General features: G+C 58.9%; 4 protein-coding genes across 5 annotated transcripts; 3 read left to right on the top strand and 1 right to left on the bottom strand.

Annotated features, from left to right (window-relative positions):
* The first annotated feature begins 2,106 nt into the window (after positions 1–2,106).
* NTF4 (neurotrophin 4) lies at positions 2,107–2,755 on the top strand. Its single transcript, XM_038752877.1, has one exon. The coding sequence runs from the start codon at positions 2,107–2,109 to the stop codon at positions 2,704–2,706; it is 600 nt and encodes a 199-aa protein (XP_038608805.1). The 3' UTR covers positions 2,707–2,755.
* A 2,469-nt stretch (positions 2,756–5,224) lies between these two features.
* LOC119933385 lies at positions 5,225–6,968 on the top strand. The gene is made up of 5 exons (XM_038752876.1): positions 5,225–5,353; positions 5,432–5,635; positions 5,752–5,901; positions 6,017–6,135; positions 6,241–6,968. The coding sequence occupies exons 1-5, from the start codon at positions 5,234–5,236 to the stop codon at positions 6,584–6,586; spliced, it is 939 nt and encodes a 312-aa protein (XP_038608804.1). The 5' UTR covers positions 5,225–5,233; the 3' UTR covers positions 6,587–6,968.
* Positions 6,969–7,074: 106 nt separating this feature from the next.
* Positions 7,075–8,006, top strand: LOC119933387 (lutropin subunit beta-like). The gene is made up of 3 exons (XM_038752878.1): positions 7,075–7,294; positions 7,431–7,625; positions 7,731–8,006. Exons 1-3 carry the CDS (start codon positions 7,280–7,282, stop codon positions 7,965–7,967), a joined length of 447 nt encoding a protein of 148 aa, XP_038608806.1. The 5' UTR covers positions 7,075–7,279; the 3' UTR covers positions 7,968–8,006.
* A 128-nt stretch (positions 8,007–8,134) lies between these two features.
* On the bottom strand, positions 8,135–18,706 carry RUVBL2 (RuvB like AAA ATPase 2). Of its 2 annotated transcripts, none has more exons than XM_038752480.1 (15): positions 18,679–18,706; positions 18,443–18,494; positions 13,186–13,241; positions 12,937–13,078; positions 12,617–12,746; positions 12,440–12,506; positions 12,167–12,273; positions 11,885–11,978; positions 10,161–10,284; positions 9,852–9,946; positions 9,566–9,684; positions 9,349–9,468; positions 8,928–9,057; positions 8,517–8,631; positions 8,135–8,314 (listed from the first exon to the last, which is right to left on the bottom strand). In XM_038752480.1, exons 1-15 carry the CDS (start codon positions 18,688–18,690, stop codon positions 8,289–8,291), a joined length of 1,389 nt encoding a protein of 462 aa, XP_038608408.1. In that variant the 5' UTR covers positions 18,691–18,706; the 3' UTR covers positions 8,135–8,288. The 2 variants fall into 2 exon arrangements, with proteins under 2 accessions (XP_038608408.1, XP_038608409.1); XM_038752481.1 differs by having other exon boundaries at positions 8,135–8,311.
* Between the last annotated feature and the right edge of the window lie 515 nt (positions 18,707–19,221).

Genomic DNA, 19,221 nt, shown 5'->3' with positions numbered 1-19,221 from the left:
CAGTCCCTGCTCCTCTTAGGGGTCTGGCTGTCCTGTCAGCCCTCCCTGTCCCATTCCTCCTCCGGCTTCCCTCACCGAAGTGTCCTGGAGTCTGGTCCCGGCTCGCTCCTTCCACTCTCTGCTCCTTTTCTGGAACTCAGGTGTCCTGCTGGGACGTGGATTCGCTTGCTCTGGCGATGGGAAGCAGCTGTTGCAGCCCCAGGAAAAGATGCAGCTTCAGGCTGCTTCTTATTAGCCACGGGGCCGCCTGCCCCTTCCCAGCCGGGGGAGCAGAACACCTGGGTCTTGAGAGGAAGCAGAGCTGAAGGGCAGGACACCTGGGTCCCGAGGTGGGGGACGGCTGAGGCAGGAAGCCTGAGTCTTGAAGGGAGGGAGAGCTGAGAGGCAGGACGCCTGGGTCCTGAGGGGAGGGAGGAATAAGAGGCAGGACGCCTGGGTCCCGAGGGGAGAGAGGAGGGGCAGGAAGCCCGGATCCTGAGGGGAGGGAGAGCTGAGGGGCAGGATGCCTGGGTCCTGAGGGGAGGGAGAGCCGAAGGGTGGGATGCCTGGGTCCTGAGGTGAGCTAGGTTGGGGAGAACACCTGGGTTCCTGGGTTCCTTTTCGACTGTGAGCCCACTGTTGGGTAGGGACTGTCTCTATATGTTGCCAATTTGTACTTCCCAAGCGCTTAGTACAGTGCTCTGCACACAGTAAGCGCTCAATAAATACGATTGATGATGATGATGATGATGATGGAACCCTCCAGGGTCCCGCGCGTTAATCCTCTGTCTCCTTCCCTACCTCCCACCTCCCTCCCGATCCTTCCCTTGGTTCTCTGGGCTGTTGGGCGGGCGGGTGGGAGCCCCAGGTATGCACCACCTGAGGCCCGGGCGGGCCCCGGCCTGCCCCACTGTGGAGAGAGCATTCCTCCCACACAGCCGGAGTCCGGGACCCGGCGTCCGGCCCCGCCGGCTCCCCTCTCCCTCGGGGACCCAGGTGTCCTCCACGCTCCCGCAGGGTCCCGGGCATTCCACTGCTCCCCTCGGGGGCCCAGGCATCCTGTGAAGTGTCACAGGACCTACCCCCGCCCCGGTTCAAGTCTCCTGACACCCCCACCCTCCCCAAGGACCCAGGGGTCCAACTCCCCAGCCTCCGGGACTCTCCTCCGCTGTTTCCGGTGGAGGGGGAGAGAGAAATTTCTTCCAGTCCTGGAGCCTCATCTATCAACTCCCCCCGACCCTGTCCCACCATCTGCTTCCCATCCCAGCCCAGGCAGGTTCGTCACCTGAGCTGGGGCCTCTGTGGGAGGTGTCTGTGTGTGTGTGTGTGTGTGTACACGTGTCTGAAACTGAGGCCCGGGGGTTGGGAGAGGGGCCTGGGTCCAGGAGGTCTGGGTCTCTAAAGGGAGTGGGGGCTGGTGGCCGGCGGGATGAACATCTGGGAGATGGAAAGAAAGAGCTGGAGTGAAGAAAGTTCTGTTTACAATGGCCAGGGCTGACCACAGCTCCCTTCTCTCCCCCTCTCCCAGGTGGTTGCCCCTCCCTCACCCCCGGGATGGTGCAGCGGAGGGGTCCCCCGATGTCTCCTCTGGGGCCGCCCGGGGACAGGCCCCGGGGGCCACGCCAGAAACCCTGACCAAGAAGGTAACAGCTCCCCACCCTCCATCGGTTGTCCTAAACCCCATTCCTTTCCCCCAATTTCCCTAAACCCTGTCCACTCCCCCCATCCACCTCCCCAGTTTCCTTCTCGTCCCACTGACTCCCCCCATGTCTCTCCTGGGCCCCGTCCCTCCCCCAGACCCCTGCCCTCCTCCCCTTTCCCCCCATTAGACCTCCCTTCCTGGTGGGTCTGTAGCCCCGCTCCCCTTCAGCCCCCACTCCTTTGGGGGAGGTCTTGGGTGGCGATGCCATGGCTCCCATGCTGGCCTAGTTGGCACGGCCAACTAGGCCCTCAGGGTGGTGGCAAAGGGAGGGGGGGACCTTGTGGAGTTTGGTCACGGCTAGGGGAGAGGCCCTGATGACCAGGGCGAGGTCCAGACGGGACAAGCCAGGCCTGGTGAGGCTCGGGCCTTGCGTTCCCCACAGGCCCTGCGTTGAGTTCTGCCCTCTCTCCCCAGGTGGCCACGTGATGCTCTGGTCTCCTCGGCCTTGCCTCCTCCTCCTCCTCGTCCTCCTCCTCGTCCCAGCCTCCCGGACGGCCCCGCTCCTCCTGCTGCCGCCACCGGTCCCCGGGCCGGACTGGTCCCTTCTGAGCCCGCGGGTGGCCCTGGGCCGGTCGGCGCCAGCAGGGCCACCGCTCCTCATCCTCCTGGAGGGTGGGGCCTCGGTGGGGGCAGCTGCCAATCGGAGCCGTCGGGGTGCCGGGCCGGGGCGGCGCGGGGAGCTGTCGGTGTGCGACGCGGTCAGCCGCTGGGTGACGGACCGCCGGACGGCCGTGGACATCCGGGGCCGGGAGGTGGCCGTGCTGGCCGAGGTGCAGACCCTGGCCGGGCCCCTGAAGCAGTATTTCTTCGAGACCCAATGCAAGGCCGGCGGGGCCGGGGGATCCGCCGGTCCCGGGGGAGGCTGCCGCGGCGTGGACCGGCGCCACTGGGTGTCCGAATGCAAGGCCAAACAGTCCTACGTGCGGGCGCTCACCGCCGATGACCAGAAGCTGGTCGGCTGGCGCTGGATCCGCATCGACACCGCCTGCGTGTGCACCTTACTGAGCCGAGCCGGCCGCGCTTGACGGGCAGCAAAGGAAACCGGACCGTAGTCAGCAGCAGCATCGAGAAGCAGCGGGGCTCGGTGGAAGGAGCCCGGGCTTGGGAGTCAGAGGGCGTGGGTTCTAATCCTGGCTCTGCCACATGTCTGCTGTGTGACCTTGGGCAAGTCACTTCACTTCTCTGGGCCTCAGTGACCTCATCTGTCAAATGGGGATGAAGACTGGGAGCCCCACGTGGGACAACCTGATCACCTTGTAACCTCCCCAGCGCTTAGAACAGTGCTTTGCACATGGTAAGCGCTTAATAAATGCCATTATTATTATTATTATTCTCTGAGCCTCAGTAACCTCATCTGTCTAATGGGGATGAAGACTGTGCGCCCACTGTGGGACAACCTGATCAGCTTGTATCCCCCCAGTGCTTAGAACAGTGCTTCTCACATAGTAAGCACTTAACAAATGCCATCATTATTATTATTATTATTATTATCATCTTCATGGTGGTATTTCTCAAGCGCTTACTACATGCCAGGCACCCTACTGAGCCGCTGGGGTGGCTACAAGCAACACGGGTTGGACTGTAGCAGGGGTCAGCCAGGACAGAGATTTATTTTCTCTTTTTTAATGGTCTTTGTCAAACGCTTACGCTGTGTCAAGCACGGGGATAGATACAAGCTAATCAGGTTGGACACAGTCCCTGTCCCATATGGGGCTCACCGTCTTCATCCCCATTTTACAGCTGAGGGAACTGAGGCCCGGAGAAGTGAAGTGACTCGCCCAAGGTCACACGGCACACAAAAAGCGGAGCAGAGATTAGAACCCAGGTCTTTCTGATTTCCAGGCCCGGGCTCTATCCACTAGGCCATGCCACGCTGGGCCGGCTAGGACCAGGACAGGAGAACTGGACACTGGCTTTGGTTCACTGATGACCAGGACAATTTAATTGGACATAATAATAATAATGATGATGGTATTTGTTAAGCACTTACTATGAGCCAAGCAGTATTCTAAGCGCTGGGGTAGTTACAAGGTAATCGGTTGTCCCTCGTGGACAGTTTTAATCCCATTTTACAGATGAGGGAACTGAGGTACAGAGAAGTTAAGTGACTTGCCCAGAGTCCTACAGCTGATAAGTGGCAGAGCCGGAACTAGAACCCACAACCTCTGACTCCACTAAGCCACTCTGCTTCTCTTTTGGGAGCGATGCTGATCCACTGGGACCAGGATGCAGTCGATTTAATACCTCCCCTCCTACCAGGGGTGGCTAAATAGCCACGGATGATGTGGTTAACTAGGTACAGGACGGGTCAGCTTGGCATTGCGGGTAGTCAATCGGATTAATTGGTCAGTGAGCAGCAATCACGTACCGGATTAATTGGTCAGTGAGCAGCAACCAGGCCATTGGGACAAGTCAGCGTGTTAAGTGGATGGAATCAAGAGGGTCCAGGATTGAAGTCACTGAGCTTTGGGTACAATGTGTCCATGTGAGACTGGGCCCTCAGTGCTGCTGTTGGACCAGGTCACCTGATCACCGGACACGGTCAACTGGGTCCTGGCATGGGCCACGAGAGGCTCCTGTCAGCCAACCAGGCACTAGACTGGGGCAATGAGGAAGTGGGCAAAGCCCAATGATCTCTAGGCGATCAGCGAGCCATTGGTCAAGCCATCTGGACACGGGAAGCCAACCGGACTCCAGATGCGGTCAACTGGTCAATGGGGAAAAAAGATCGAGTGGACGAAATCGGTACGGTCCTCTGAGGTTAGACCAGCCCGGCTGTACCCTGGGCAAAGACGACCGCTTAATACGCGTAGTCGACTTAACTCTGGCGGTCGCATCACTGGGCAGAATTAATTGGTCAGTGACTGTTCAACTGGACACCGGGTGGTCAACAGGGCGGTGGACACGAGCAACTGAAACCAAGACACTGTCAGCTGGTTAACAGGCAGGGCCCACGGGTTTTGGCGTGGAGCCCCAGAGACCTGAGGGGGGCTGAGTCCTGGGCCCCAGACACTAAAGGAGGGGATGAGATGGAGGCCAGCACCCCAATTCCTCCCTCTGAGTCCCGCCGCCTCTCTCCATCATCATCATCAATCGTATTTATTGAGCACTTACCGTGTGCAGAGCACTGTACTAAGCGCTTGGGAAGTACAAGTTGGCAACATATACGGACAGTCCCTACCCAACAGTGGGCTCACAGTCTCCAGGGGCCTCCTGTCCCGTCTTCATTCCCCTTCCAACCCCTCTAACTTATCGTGAGACCAGAACGCCCCCCGTCTGTGCCTCCCCCTTCCCCTCGGCTATGGACTGTACTGGGAGGCGAGTGCCTCCCCGCTGGGCTCACCCTTCCAAGGGCAAGGCCAGGACTCCCCTCCCTGTGCCCGGGCAGGAGACAGGGCGGTTAAGGGCATCCGAGCCCGCCTGCCTCTGCCACGCTCCTTCCCCGCCCCCAAACTCGGAGTCGGGGGGGGGAGGGGGGCGTCGCCATGGCGACGGCCTAACACGGCTCAGCCCCGGGGGACGGGGCAGGACCAGGCCGGGCCGGGCGGCCCAATGGTGTGGGGCTCCCGTAGGGCGGAAGGCCCGGGCCCTTGGCCGCATGGGTGTCGCACCAGCAGTGAGGTGGGCCTCCCTCCGACCTCGCCCCTGCCCTTCCCCCCGCCAGCAGCTCGGGTAAGTCCGGGGGTCCCGGGGCCGGTGGGGGGCGGGGGTCGCCTGGCCTCCTCCTGATGCCCAGGGTGTCTCCTCCAGTCCACAGCCCCGGCCCCCCTCCCGTGGGCCCTGGCTCAGGACCCCTGGGGTCGGAGCTTCGACGAGGGGGTTGTGAGCAGGTGGGAAACCACAGCCGGCGCCGCCTACGGCCCCAAGACCTACGGGGGTTGCTATGGGCAGCCCACCGCCCTCCCGCCGGCCCGGGCTGAGCGCCTTATGGGAATCAAGGGAGCCAGGGACAAGGTGAGCCCCGGAGCCAAAGGGGGGGCTCCCGTTTTAGGGTGCTGGGGATGGGGGGGTTATCCGGGTGCAGAGGCAGCAGCAGGCCTTGCCTTCCCTGCCCGTCTTGGGGCCTGCAGCTGGTCCTCCGCGCCTGGACCTCCCACCAGCGGAAGAGCGAGATGAGGGCCCGGTACCCGGGCTGGCCCAGCCTCGCCCCGCAGGCGACCTTTGACCCCGGGCCCCTGCCCTTCGGCCTCGCTGACCACCACACCCGAGGTCCCTCCCAGGTGACAGCGGGCCCCGGGGCTGGGGGCGCTGGGAGCGCTGGGGACAGGGGAGGAGGGCTTGGCTGTGACTTCCTCTCTCTCCCCTCCTTTCCCCTCTGACCCCCCGCACCATCAGGCCGTAGTCCCCAGCACAGAAAACCCAGCTCTGGCGGGAAGGATCTATCACATCCCAGAGCGCGCCATCCTCCATCTACAAGAACCGTACCTCTCCATCACCGCCCAGGACTTCTCCAGGTTCCCAGTTCCTTCCCTCTCCCCAGAGACCCCACCCCCACGTGCCCACTTCCCCCTCAAACCAAGCATCCAGATCCCTGACTTCGATCCCGTCTCGCCGCACAGAGCCGACCGGGCCCGCCCGTCCCCGCTGACGGCAGAGACATCGCAGGTTGGGGGCCCGGTGCCCCTCCACCCGCCCTGGCCCCACTCGGCCGAGTTCCCGCCCCCGCTCCCCAGAGGCCGTATCGCCCACCTGGGCCCCCTGCGCCCGCCTTGGCAGTGGCGGTCGCTGACGCACGCCTCCTTCACGCCCCCGCTTCACCCGCTCCGGACTCCGGATCGCTTCTGCCCGCTGGAGCTGCCGTGGGTCGGGCCCCACCGCTGCCCCAGTCCCAAGCTGGCCGCCGTGCCCCACTTTTACCAGCCCGAGAGCACCCGCTACGGCAGCGGGAAGCCCTGTGCCCTCTGAGGGGCCGCGGATGGGAGCTGCAGGCCGGGGCGCGTGGCAGGCGGGTGGGCAGGCAGCAGGCCGGGGCAGAGGGCGGGCACAGACCGGGACCGCAGCCCCCCGTTCCCGCCCAGAGCCAGGCAACTGCAAGTTTGGTCAGCAGCAGGCTGGGGGCGAAACCTGGGGCCTGGGCTCCTTTTCTAGGGGCCAGGATTGCCAGGGGCCTGGGAGAATGGAGGAGGAGGAGGCAGGAGGTGGAGACAAGGCTTGATGGCCGAGGCACAAACAGCTCCACCGTTGGGGGGAGGGAGGGGATGGGGACAACAGGCACAGCCCACACTGACTGTCCCCCACTCCCACCCTTCCAACATGACCATATGACCATTCTCTGGCACAAAGCTCGTCAACTTTTTTCCTCTCTGCCTTGGCAGCGCGGGGCTGAGAGCGAAGCTCGGGGTGGGGTTTGGGCTGTGAGCGCTTCAGGTCTCTTCCGACCCCCGCCGGCCCTCCCTCCCCTAAGCCCTCGGGTTCCCTGCTGGCTGTGGCCTTGCCCCGTCCACCCCCTCCCTGCCCGGCCCCGGAGGGCGGTGGGCGAGGGAGAGGATTAGCTGCCTGGTTACCCGGCTCCCGCCCCCGCCCTCTGGCCTTGCCGCCCCCACGGTGGCCGGGCCCCTATAAGGGCAGGGACCAGGTGGGGAAGGGGCCAGCCTCAACATGGAGCCACACCTGGTGAGTTGCTGCAGAGTCCCCGTCCCCCGTCCTTCCACCCATCCCAGGGCCCCCCCAAAACCCCTTTATGGGAGGGAGTGGGGGTGGGGGCGGAGGGGCGCAGGGGGTGAAGGGGGAGCTGACGGTGGGCCCTCAGGGGCTCTCGCTCCTGCTCTTGTTCCTGCTGCCGCCCCTGCTCCCAGCCGGGGACCCCGGCGAGCCTGGCAAGCCGGGCCTCAGGGGGGGCCCCTACTGCCGCCTCGTCAATGCCACCGTGGCCGCCGAGCACGAGGCCTGTCCTGTATGCATCACTTTCACCACCACCATCTGTGCCGGTTTTTGTAAGAGCAAGGTGAGGGTGGGGAATAGGGCCGGGGAGGGAGGCCTGAGCTAGATGCCCTGGGGCGGGGGGAGGCGTCCCCTTCAGCCGCTCTCTCACCCGCCGCTTCGTCCTCAGATGCCCCTGTTGCCGAACCCAAGATACCCGCCCGTCCAGCAAGTGTGCACGTACGGCCGGCTGCGCTACGGATCCCTGCGGCTGCCCGGCTGCCCGCCCGGCGTGGACCCCGTGGTCTCCTTCCCCGTGGCCCTGAGCTGCCACTGCGACCAGTGCCAGCTGGCGTCCAGCGACTGCACCTCCCGCATGCAGCATCACAGGCTGGACTTCTGCTCGGCCCCCCGCCTGCGCTTCTAGTGCCCCCCTGCCTCCCCCCGGGGGGCCTCTCAATCCAATAAAGCCCCCGTTGACACTCCTGTTGTCTGACTTGGGCTTTGGGGAAGGATGGGGGAGGGGACGCGCAGGGAGAGAGGGACGGGCCAGAATTCAGGGTTGACCACTGGCCAACAGACACGGCAGGCCCCTACTTTGAGAACCATTTTATAAAAATTCACAGTCCCTCGATACTGGGTTAAAAAAAAAAAATATGACAGATGGAGGGGCAGGGAGGGGACGGAGAGGGTCGGACAGACAGACTCTAGCAGACGGGGAGGAAGGATTCCAGCCGAAGGTGCCAGCTCATGAAGTGTCCATGGTCTCTCCTTCTGAGGGGGAGATGGAGGGGGACGTCGGAGGGGGCCCAGGGCACGTAGGGGGTGGGTGTGGCGGGGTCTGGGCCTGGGGGAGGGAATGGGGGAAAGAGGAGGAAGCGTGGGCCACCTTGGGGAGGAAAGACTGGCCAGGGGCGCCAGACCTGGGTGGGGAGGCAGGGGTTGGCCCCTGAGGAAGAAGGACGGAGCTACTCACTGAGCTCATTGAAGAGGAAGGCATCTTGGTACTCCTTCATGTACTGTGTGGAACGCGACTCGTCCAGGAAGAGTGAATACACGCGCTTGATATCGTCCACCTGCACTTCTGTGCCCTGTGGCGGAGGAGGGAGGTGTTCACTCAATCGTATTTACTGAGCGCTTACTGTGTGCAGAGCACTGTACTAAGCACTTGGGAAGTACAAGTGTTCAGGGGTGCAAGGCCACCTGGCCCCAAGGGAGGGGTGGGAGAAGCAGCAGGATGGGGAAGTGTGGGCAGGAGGGGAAGGAGGAGGAGGAGAAGCAGCAAAATGGGGAGAGCAGAAGCAGTGGGCTGAGGAGAGCAGGAAGGAGGGGGAGATGGATGGGGTGCCCATGCAGAAGGAGGATGGGGGAGAGGGCAGGCTCCCACCTTGCGCTTGCGGCAGACCAGGCTGGCGGCGGTGATAAGCTGGATGGCGTACCGCAGGGAGGTCTCCAGGCCGATGCGGGTCAGCACCGTGTAGGCGTCCTCGCTCATCTCCACATCTTCCTCCTCACATCTGGGAGTGCGGGCGGGCGGGAGGGTAGGGGTCAGGGGACCTGGGACCGAACCGCCCAGTCCCCAGCCTGCTCTGCCCAGTGAACGCGCACACCTGGGTGTCTGCTTGGAGCGGGCTCTCTCGCTCACTCTCTTCCAGGCCTCGGCTCTTCTCCCCTCCCTCACCCGCCCCCAAGGGCCTCGCCCTCCTCCCCGCCCCCCCACGGGCCCTCAGTTGGCAAGGACGAGAGAGGGCCAGTGGCACCCGTCCCTCCAGATGGGAGACTCCCCCCTGTCTGGCCCCCGGCCTAACCGGATCTTGAGGATCTGCTTGGTGTCCTTCTCGCTGTAGGGGGTGGTGGACACGATGAGGAGGCGGTCCAGCAGGTCGATGGGGATGCCGTGGGGGCTCTGGTAGGAAGTGCCCCGGATCCTGGCGGGGAGGAGAGGGCAGATGGTAGTGAGCAGCCCCTGCCACCCCCCTGCTTCAGGCTTCTGCCCTCAGCCCCCCGTCCCGCTGCTCGGGGTACCGGGTGATGCCACGGTTGGTGGCCATGATGAGGACGGGGGCCATGTCGCTCTCCAGCGCGCGGTTCAGGAAAGAGAAGCTCTCGATGTCCAGCATGTGGACCTCGTCGATGAACAGCACCTGGCCGGGGCGCAGGCAGGGGTGGCGGTGAGGGAGGGCGGGAAGGCTGGGAGGACCGGGGGGCAGGGCAGAAGCGGATGGGGGTGAGAGGGAGGAGCCGAGGAGGAGGAAGAAGAGGGCCAGTTCCTCCAGTTCTGTCCCCCACGTCCTTCCCCACCTCCGCTCACCCCGGGGATGATGTCGGCCTTGCCCTCCTCTCTCCACTCCGCCACCTTGGCATTGATCTGCTCCCGCACCTCCGACTTGATCTCGCCCGTGTCACCTGTGAGGACAGGGTTGGGAGGATCGGGATGAGAGGCTAGTGGAAGTGGAACCAGGAACGTACAGCCTGGGGTGGGGGCTCAGAGAACGCTACGGACGGAGAGGTTGACCAAGTCCCGCTAGCTAGCCCGCTCCCCCCGAACTTGGAGGAAGCCAGGAAGCTCCGACCCCTGTACCCCCTGCCAGAGCAGAGAGCCCCGAGCCGCCCTCCCTACCAGAGAAGAGGGCCAGGAAGCCCTGGGTCCGGGAGTTGATGACGTCAATCTCGTGCAAGGACACAGTATGCACCACCTCCTTCCGTTTCTGCAGCTCCCCATCTGGGCACTGCACAAACTTGGTCTGGGGGAGACAAGCACAACTCGCCTGTCGCCGCGCTGCCTGCCCCTTCCCCCAACTTCCTGGTCCCTCCCTTGGCACCCCCCAGTCCAGAGACAAGGGGACAGGGGGGCCCAGAGCTACTGTTAACAGGACTGTCAGCTGATCCCTCTCCATCATCCCCTCTCCAGAGGTCTCTGGTCCCTCTCTAATTATTCCCTCCTCTAACACCCCTAATGACAGGGGCGGCCTATCCCTCCCCTGTGGCTATGGACTCTTCTGGGGCCCAGGTGCCTCCCCCTAGGCCCACGCCCCCTTGGTTAAGTCCAGGACCCCCCGTAAGGGGCTGTGGAGGGCTAGGGGTGTGGAGGCAGTGTGGGGGTGTGGTTGAGGGCATCTGTGCCCACCTCTCTCTGCTACACCCCTTCCCCGCCCCCAGACTCGGAGACCAGAGCGGGGGGTGGAGGCTGGCTGGGAAGGGAACATATCCTGTCTCCAAGGCGATGGTCTAACACTGCTCAGCCCTGGGATGGCGGGGAGGGGCGGGGCAGACAGCCCTCTTGCCCATGCCTGCTGCCCAGGGATAATTAAGTGGGAGGATCTGGAGGAGCAGGAGCAGGACAGAAGAGGAAGAGGGACGGGGACTGAGCATGGAGGCTTGGGGAGTGTGGAACCATAGAGGCCCGAGGCCCAGCAGCCTTGGGGGGGCTGCTCCAGGGCCTGGGCCGATCTCCCTCAAGAACTACTGGGGCTCCTAAAGGGCGATGCCAAACCTAGAAAATTACAACTGTGAACTGCCTCTCCAGGACAAGATGCCCCAACAAAACGCGTCCCACTTTGATCTGCAGAGAGAAGAGCACATGCCCTGGGCAGCATGGCTTAATGGATAGAGTTCATGCCCAGGACTCAGAAGGACGTGGGTTCTAATCCTGGCTCTGCCACATGTCTGCTGGGCAACCTTGGGCAAGTCACTTCACTTCTCTGTGTCTCAATTCCCTCGTCTGTAAAATGGGGATCAAGACTGGGAGTTCCATGTGGGACACACACCGTGCCCAACCCAATTTGCTTGTATCCACCCCGGCACTTAGGACGCTGCCTGGTGCATAATAAGTGCTTATCAAGTACCATAATTATTAAGGGAGCCCTGAGAAATGAACATGGGAAGGCCACAGCTGTGCAGAATTATGGGAGAACACAAGAAAGAAGCCCGCGCACGCTGGGGGGACTCCCCACCTTCCCCACCAGCAGCCAGAGCCCCAGCTGTGGCCAGCCTTCCCTTCCTGAAGCCACCCATCATCCCCACCCTCCACTTGCTTCTCCAGGGGAGCGGGAGGGATACAGGAAGGCAGGAGTAGCACACAGCTCTACAGACTCAGTGACCTGGAACCTGCAGGGCACACGAGAGGCAAAAGGCCCATGTCTCCACTCTCCCTGGGTCCCAGCCCCAGGCAGGACACGGTGACCCCCCGCCCCCTCCCCAAGCATCTAGACCACCTCCCTCGATACCATCTCCAGTTCTGAGCCCTTCTTCAGATATAGCGGGCAGGCGCCGTCTCAGTATTCCAGGAGCGCTGGCCTCGGAGATGGCGGGGATGGGATTCGGGGGGGGGGGGGGGGGAGGTACCTGGGAGCCCATGGCGTCATAGTCCCGGGCACGGGTGAAGGAGCGGCCCAACTTGGAGATCTTGCCTGTTGCTTTGTCGATGGTGATCACGTCCCTGCCAGGTACGGGGGAGGGAGTCGGTGAGGGGAGAGGAGATGAGCTGGGTGACCCTCCCACCCGCCCCTCCTCCCTCTTCCTTCCTCTTCCTCTGGGTCTCCTCCCCCTCCCCGCTTGCTACTTCCGGAACCTCTCTCTCCCGTAGCCACCCTCCTTAGACCAGACGCCGCCCATCAGGGTACTGACCCGGCCTGGACCTTCTCCTTGGTGAGCGACTCGATCATCTTGGTGCCCAGATCGTAGATCGTTTCCATCTCTGTCGTCTTCAACGTCAGCTTCCCCACTTTGGCACCCTTGGGGGAGGGGGGCCAGGCGGACTCTCAGGTCATCCCTCGGCCCCGCTCCAACCCCTTCCCAGGAATCCAGAGGAGACCCCGTGATGGGAATTGGGCGGTGGCCACTGGCCCACCTTGCCCCTCACGGGGGGAGGTGGACACCCCTGCCTCCTTGGGGACTTACAGTGCCGGAGGCTGGTCGGTCAATCTGGATCTCCACCACTTCGCCCTCAATGATCTCGGTCTCTTCCCTGGGGGGAGGAGTGGCGGGGGTTGGGGCAGCTCCATCTCTCCCCTACAAGTCCTTCCCTCAACCCCTCCGCTCGGGGACACAGTCGCCCCTCCCCGCCACTCTCCATACTTGATGCGAACCCCGATGGAGCGCCGGAACGCCTGAGTCAGGGCCTCCGTCTTGCTCATCTCCAGGGAGAAAATTTCACTGCCGGCGATGGCTGTGAACGGAGTATCTGGGCCCAGGGCTTGGGCCATGCCTGGGAGAGAGAAGATGTGGGGCGGGATACAGTGTCATTCCCACTAGCTCTGGGCCCTCCACTTCCTCCTCCTCCTCCGAACCCCTCTCCCACCTCTTCCCTCCCTCTCCGTTCAACCCTCTCCCTGCAGCCCCTCCCTCGGGCAAGTCTCTGTCCTCCGTGGCCACGTGCCCTTCCCGGGAATCCTCACCCATGGCGATAGCAGTCTTGCCGGTCCCCGGCTGACCGGCGATGAGGACGGCCCGGCCCGCGATCTTCCCCTCGCGGATCATCTCTAGGATCACGCCGGCGGCCCGCCGTGCTGCCAGCTGACCCACCATGCCCTGGGACACCTGGAGAACGTGGGAGCGGAGAAGAAGGTTGGGGGGTGGGGGGACGCCCAGCAGAGACACCCTCTTGACTTTACCCCCGTCCCAAAACCCGTCTCCCCTCTCTGTACCTGTCGCGGCTCCAGGGCATCATCCAAGCCGAGGCCTCTGATGTGGGAGTGGGCTCCTGGGGGGGGGGGGGTGGGGGTTACCTGGGCGAAGTTGCGTTTATCACCCTCTTTCAGGGTTGACGCTCACCCACGTCCTGCCTCCTCAAATCCGACAGATAATTACTGTCTTCCCCTCTTCAAATCCTTATTGAAGGCACATCGCCTTCCCAGACTGAGCCCCTTCCTTCCTCTCCCCCTCGTCCCCCTCTCCTTCCCCCCCATCTTACCTCCTTCCCTTCCCCACAGCACCTGTATATATGTATATATGGTTGCACATATTTATTACTCTATTTATTTATTTATTTATTTTACTTGTACATTTCTATCCTATTTATTTTATTTTGTTGGTATGTTTGGTTCTGTTCTCTGTCTCCCCCTTTTAGACTGTGAGCCCACTGTTGGGTAGGGACTGTCTCTATGTGTTGCCAATTTGTACTTCCCAAGCGCTTAGTACAGTGCTCTGCACATAGTAAGCGCTCAATAAATACGATTGATTGATTGATTGATTGAAGAAACCGTCCCTAAGCCCTCCTTTCCTCTTCTCCCACTCCCTTCTGCATCATCCTGACTTGCTCCCTTTATTCATCCCCTCACCCAGCCCCACAGCGCTTATGTACGTATCTGTCATTTATTTACTTATATTGACATCCTTCTCACCCTCTAGACTGTAAGCTCACTGGGAGCAAGGAATGTGCCTGCTTATTGTTATTACTGTACTCTCCCAAACGCTTAGTGCAGTAAGGAGCACAGCCTAATGGACAGAGCTCGGGCCTGGGAGCAGAAGACACTGGGTTCTAATCCCGGCTCCACCACTGATCAGCTGTGTGGCTTTGGGCAAGTCACTTGACTTCTCTGTGCCTCAGTTACCTCATCTGTAAAATGGGGATTAAGACTGTGGGCCCCACGTGGGACAACCTGATTACCTTGTATCTACCCCAGGGCTTGGAACAGTGCTTGGCTCATAGTCCCCTACTAGCCTGTGTTGTTGGGTAGGGGCTGTCTCTATCTGTTGCCGATTTGTACTTCCCAAGTGTTTAACACAATGCTCTGCGCACAGTAAGCGCTCAGTAAATACGATTGAATGAATGAATGAACGAGGGTACTTATTAAGTGACTACTATGTGCTGAACACTGTAGCGCTTAACAAATGCCATTATTTTTATTAATGATAATAGAGATAACAATAGTAGTAAGAGAAGCAGTGTGGCTTAGTGGAAAGAGCTTGGGCTTGGGAGTCAGAGGTCGTGGGTTCTAATCCCGGCTCCGTCACTTGTCAGCTGTGTGACTTTGGGCAAGTCACTTCACTTCTCTGGGCCTCAGTTCCCTCATCTGTAAAATGGGGATGACGACTGTGAGTCCCACGTGGGACAACCTGATGACCTTGTATCTACCCCAGTGCTTAGAATAGTGCTTGGCACAGAATAAGCACTTAGCAAATACCATAATTATTATCATTATTACTTTTATTACAGGGACTGTGTCCAACCTGATTAACTTGTGCGAACCCCAGCACTTTAGAACAGTGCTTGGTATGTAGTTAGCGCTTAGCAAATGCCATCTGATATCTGAGCAAATGCCATAGACTGAGCCCCCTCCTTCCTCTCCCCCTCCTCCCCCTCTCCATCCCCCCCTTACCTCCTTCCCCTCCCCACAGCACCTGTATATATGTACATATGTTTGTACGTATTTATTACTCTACTTTACTTGTACATATCTATTGTATTTATTTTATTTTGTTAATATGTTTTGTTTTGTTCTCCATCTCCCCCTCTCACACTGTGTGCAGAGCACTGTACTAAGCACTCGGGAAGTCCAAGTTGGCAACATATAGGGACGGTCCCTGCCCAACAATCAATCAATCGTATTTACTGAGCGCTTACTGTGTGCAGAGCACCGGACTAAGCGCTTGGGAAGTCCAAGTTGGCAACATATAGGGACGGTCCCTACCCAACAATCAGTCAATCGTATTTATTGGACGCTATGTGCAGAGCACCGGACTAAGTGCTTGGGAAGTACAAGATGGCAACATATAGAGACGGTCCCTACCCAACAGTGGACTCACAGTATAGAAGGGGGAGACAGAGAACAAAACCAAACATATTAACAGAATAAAATGAATAGAATAGATATGCACAAGTAAAATAAATAGAGTAATAAATATGTACAAACATATATACATATATACAGGTGCTGTAGGGAAGGGAAGGGCCCAACAATCAATCATCAATCGTATTTATTGGGCACTTACTGGGTGCAGAGCACTGTACTGAGCGCTTGGGAAGTCCAAGTTGGCAACATATAGGGACGGTCCCTACCCAACAATCAATCAATCGTATTTATTGGGCGCTTACTGTGTGCAGAGCACCGGACTGAGCACTTGGGAAGTACAAGTTGGCAACACATCAATCAATCAATCGTATTTATTGAGCGCTTACTGTGTGCAGAGCACTGGACTGAGCGCTTGGGAAGTACAAGATGGCAACATATAGGGACGGTCCCTACCCAACAATCAATCAATCGTATTTACTGGGCGCTTACTGGGTGCAGAGCACTGGACTGAGCGCTTGGGAAGTACAAGTTGGCAACACATCAATCAATCGCATTTATTGAGCGCTTACTGTGTGCAGAGCACTGTACTGAGCGCTTGGGAAGTCCAAGTTGGCAACATATAGGGACGGTCCCTACCCAACAATCAATCAATCGCATTTATTGGGCGCTTACTGTGTGCAGAGCACCGGACTGAGCGCTTGGGAAGTACAAGTTGGCAACACATCAATCAATCAATCAATCGTATTTATTGAGCGCTTACTGTGTGCAGAGCACTGGACTGAGTGCTTGGGAAGTACAAGATGGCAACATACAGGGACGGTCCCCACCCAACAATCAATCAATCGTATTTACTGGGCGCTTACTGGGTGCAGAGCACTGGACTGAGCGCTTGGGAAGTACAAGTTGGCAACACATCAATCAATCAATCGTATTTATTGAGCGCTTACTGTGTGCAGAGCACTGTACTAAGCGCTTGGGAAGTCCAAGTTGGCAACATATAGGGACGGTCCCTACCCAACAATCAATCAATCGTATTTATTGGGCGATTACTGGGTGCAGAGCACCGGACTGAGCGCTTGGGAAGTACAAGTTGGCAACACATCAATCAATCAATCAATCGTATTTATTGAGCGCTTACTGTGTGCAGAGCACTGGACCGAGCGCTTGGGAAGTACAAACTGGCAACCAACCAATCAATCAATCAATCGTATGTATTGAGCGCTTACTGTGTGCAGAGCACTGGACTGAGCGCTTGGGAAGTCCAAGTTGGCAACATATAGGGACGGTCCCTACCCAACAATCAATCAATCGTATTTATTGGGCGCTTACTGGGTGCAGAGCACCGGACTGAGCGCTTGGGAAATACAAGTTGGCAACACATCAATCAATCGTATTTATTGAGCGCTTACTCTGTGCAGAGCACTGGACTGAGCGCTTGGGAAGTCCAAGTTGGCAACACATCAATCAATCAATCAATCGTATTTATTGAGCGCTTACTGTGTGCAGAGCACTGGACCGAGCGCTTGGGAAGTACAAACTGGCAACCAACCAACCAATCAATCAATCGTTTGTATTGAGCGCTTACTGTGTGCAGAGCACTGTACTGAGCGCTTGGGAAGTCCAAGTTGGCAACATATAGGGACGGTCCCTACCCAACAATCAATCAATCGTATTTATTGGGCGCTTACTGGGTGCAGAGCACCGGACTGAGCGCTTGGGAAGTCCAAGTTGGCAACACATCAATCAATCAATCAATCGTATTTATTGAGCGCTTACTGTGTGCAGAGCACTGGACTGAGCGCTTGGGAAGTACAAGTTGGCAACACATCAATCAATCAATCGTATTTATTGAGCGCTTACTGTGTGCAGAGCACTGTACTAAGCGCTTGGGAAGTCCAAGTTGGCAACATATAGGGACGGTCCCTACCCAACAATCAATCAATCGTATTTATTGGGCGATTACTGGGTGCAGAGCACCGGACTGAGCGCTTGGGAAGTACAAGTTGGCAACACATCAATCAATCAATCAATCGTATTTATTGAGCGCTTACTGTGTGCAGAGCACTGGACCGAGCGCTTGGGAAGTACAAACTGGCAACCAACCAATCAATCAATCAATCGTATGTATTGAGCGCTTACTGTGTGCAGAGCACTGGACTGAGCGCTTGGGAAGTCCAAGTTGGCAACATATAGGGACGGTCCCTACCCAACAATCAATCAATCATATTTATTGGGCGCTTACTGGGTGCAGAGCACCAGACTGAGCGCTTGGGAAGCCCAAGTTGGCAACATATAGAGACGGTCAGTCAATCAATCAATCGTATTTATTGAGCGCTTACTGTGTGCAGAGCACTGGACCGAGCGCTTGGGAAGTACAAACTGGCAACCAACCAATCAATCAATCGTATGTATTGAGCGCTTACTGTGTGCAGAGCACTGGACTGAGCGCTTGGGAAGTCCAAGTTGGCAACACATCAATCAATCAATCAATCGTATTTATTGAGCGCTTACTGTGTGCAGAGCACTGGACCGAGCGCTTGGGAAGTACAAACTGGCAACCAACCAACCAATCAATCAATCAATCGTATTTATTGAGCGCTTACTGTGTGCAGAGCACTGGACTGAGCGCTTGGGAAGTCCAAGTTGGCAACATATAGGGACGGTCCCTACCCAACAATCAATCAATCGTATTTATTGGGCGCTTACTGGGTGCAGAGCACCGGACTGAGCGCTTGGGAAGCCCAAGTTGGCAACATATAGAGACGGTCAGTCAATCAATCAATCGTATTTATTGAGCGCTTACTGTGTGCAGAGCACTGGACCGAGCGCTTGGGAAGTACAAACTGGCAACCAACCAATCAATCAATCAATCGTATGTATTGAGCGCTTACTGTGTGCAGAGCACTGGACTGAGCGCTTGGGAAGTCCAAGTTGGCAACACATCAATCAATCAATCAATCGTATTTATTGAGCGCTTACTGTGTGCAGAGCACTGGACCGAGCGCTTGGGAAGTACAAACTGGCAACCAACCAACCAATCAATCAATCAATCGTATTTATTGAGCGCTTACTGTGTGCAAAGCAGTGTACTAAGCGCTTGGGAAGGACAAGTTGGCAACCTGTAGAGCCGGTCCCTCCCCACCAGTGGGGGTCGCAGCCCCGCACTCACCGATCCGCTCGATCCGTGTGACATCGCGCACTTCGGGAACCTTCGGCGGGGCCTACGGAAAGGGACGAAGCGGGCTGGGGGGGGCTCGGGGCGGGGGGCGCACCCTCCCCCCTCCCCTCCCCCGGGATCGGACCCGAGAGGGAACCGGTCTCAACGCTCAGCCCAGCGCTCTGCACACAGTGAGCGCTCACTAAACACGACTGAACGGGCGCACCCCGGCGCCTCCCCTCCCTCACCGTGGTTGCCATGTTGCCCCCACAACGGCCGCGACGCTCTGACCGGAACCGGAAGCCGGCGGGGCACGTGGGGCCGCTCTAGGCCCCGAGGCGGGCGCGCGTCTCTATGGTCGGGCCCTGAGGGGACGCCGTCCTCGCCCTCTGGGGGCCTTCAGTCAGTCGTCCATCGTCATCAATCGTATTGATGGAGCGCTTACTATGTGCAGAGCACTGTGCTAAGCGCTTGGGAAGTCCAAATTGGCAACACAGAGAGACAGTCCCTACCCACCAGTGGGTTCGGGTCTAGTACAGTGCTCAGCGCACAGTAGGAACCGTCCCTATACGTTACCGACTTGTACTTCCCAAGCGCTGAGTCCAGTGCTCTGCACACAGTGAGCGCTCAATCAGTACGACTGAATGAATGAATTCATCCCTCATCCAGCCAGAGAAGCAGCGTGGCTCAGTGGAAAATCAATCAATCAATCGTATTGATTGAGCGCTTGCTGTGTGCAGAGCACTGGACTAAGCACTTGGGAAGTACAGGTTGGCAACATAGAGAGATAG

Source organism: Tachyglossus aculeatus, chromosome 10 (genome assembly GCF_015852505.1).
Source record: "Tachyglossus aculeatus isolate mTacAcu1 chromosome 10, mTacAcu1.pri, whole genome shotgun sequence".
Taxonomy (NCBI): Eukaryota; Metazoa; Chordata; class Mammalia; order Monotremata; family Tachyglossidae; genus Tachyglossus; species Tachyglossus aculeatus.
This window is presented reverse-complemented; position numbering and strand designations above follow the sequence as displayed.

Excerpts from the sequence above, each read along its gene's own strand:
- NTF4 (XM_038752877.1), top strand. The coding sequence starts at position 2,107 with ATGCTCTGGTCTCCTCGGCCTTGCCTCCTCCTCCTCCTCGTCCTCCTC.
- LOC119933387 (XM_038752878.1), top strand. Across the intron at positions 7,626-7,730 it reads CCGGTTTTTGTAAGAGCAAG|ATGCCCCTGTTGCCGAACCC; the intron begins GTGAGGGTGGGG and ends CTTCGTCCTCAG.
- RUVBL2 (XM_038752480.1), bottom strand. Across the intron at positions 10,285-11,884 it reads ATGACGCCATGGGCTCCCAG|ACCAAGTTTGTGCAGTGCCC; the intron begins GTACCTCCCCCC and ends TGTCTCCCCCAG. Across the intron at positions 8,315-8,516 it reads CTTCCTCTTCAATGAGCTCA|AAGGAGAGACCATGGACACT; the intron begins GTGAGTAGCTCC and ends TCTCCCCCTCAG.
- LOC119933385 (XM_038752876.1), top strand. The coding sequence starts at position 5,234 with ATGGTGTGGGGCTCCCGTAGGGCGGAAGGCCCGGGCCCTTGGCCGCAT. Across the intron at positions 5,354-5,431 it reads TCCCCCCGCCAGCAGCTCGG|TCCACAGCCCCGGCCCCCCT; the intron begins GTAAGTCCGGGG and ends TGTCTCCTCCAG. Across the intron at positions 5,636-5,751 it reads TCAAGGGAGCCAGGGACAAG|CTGGTCCTCCGCGCCTGGAC; the intron begins GTGAGCCCCGGA and ends TGGGGCCTGCAG.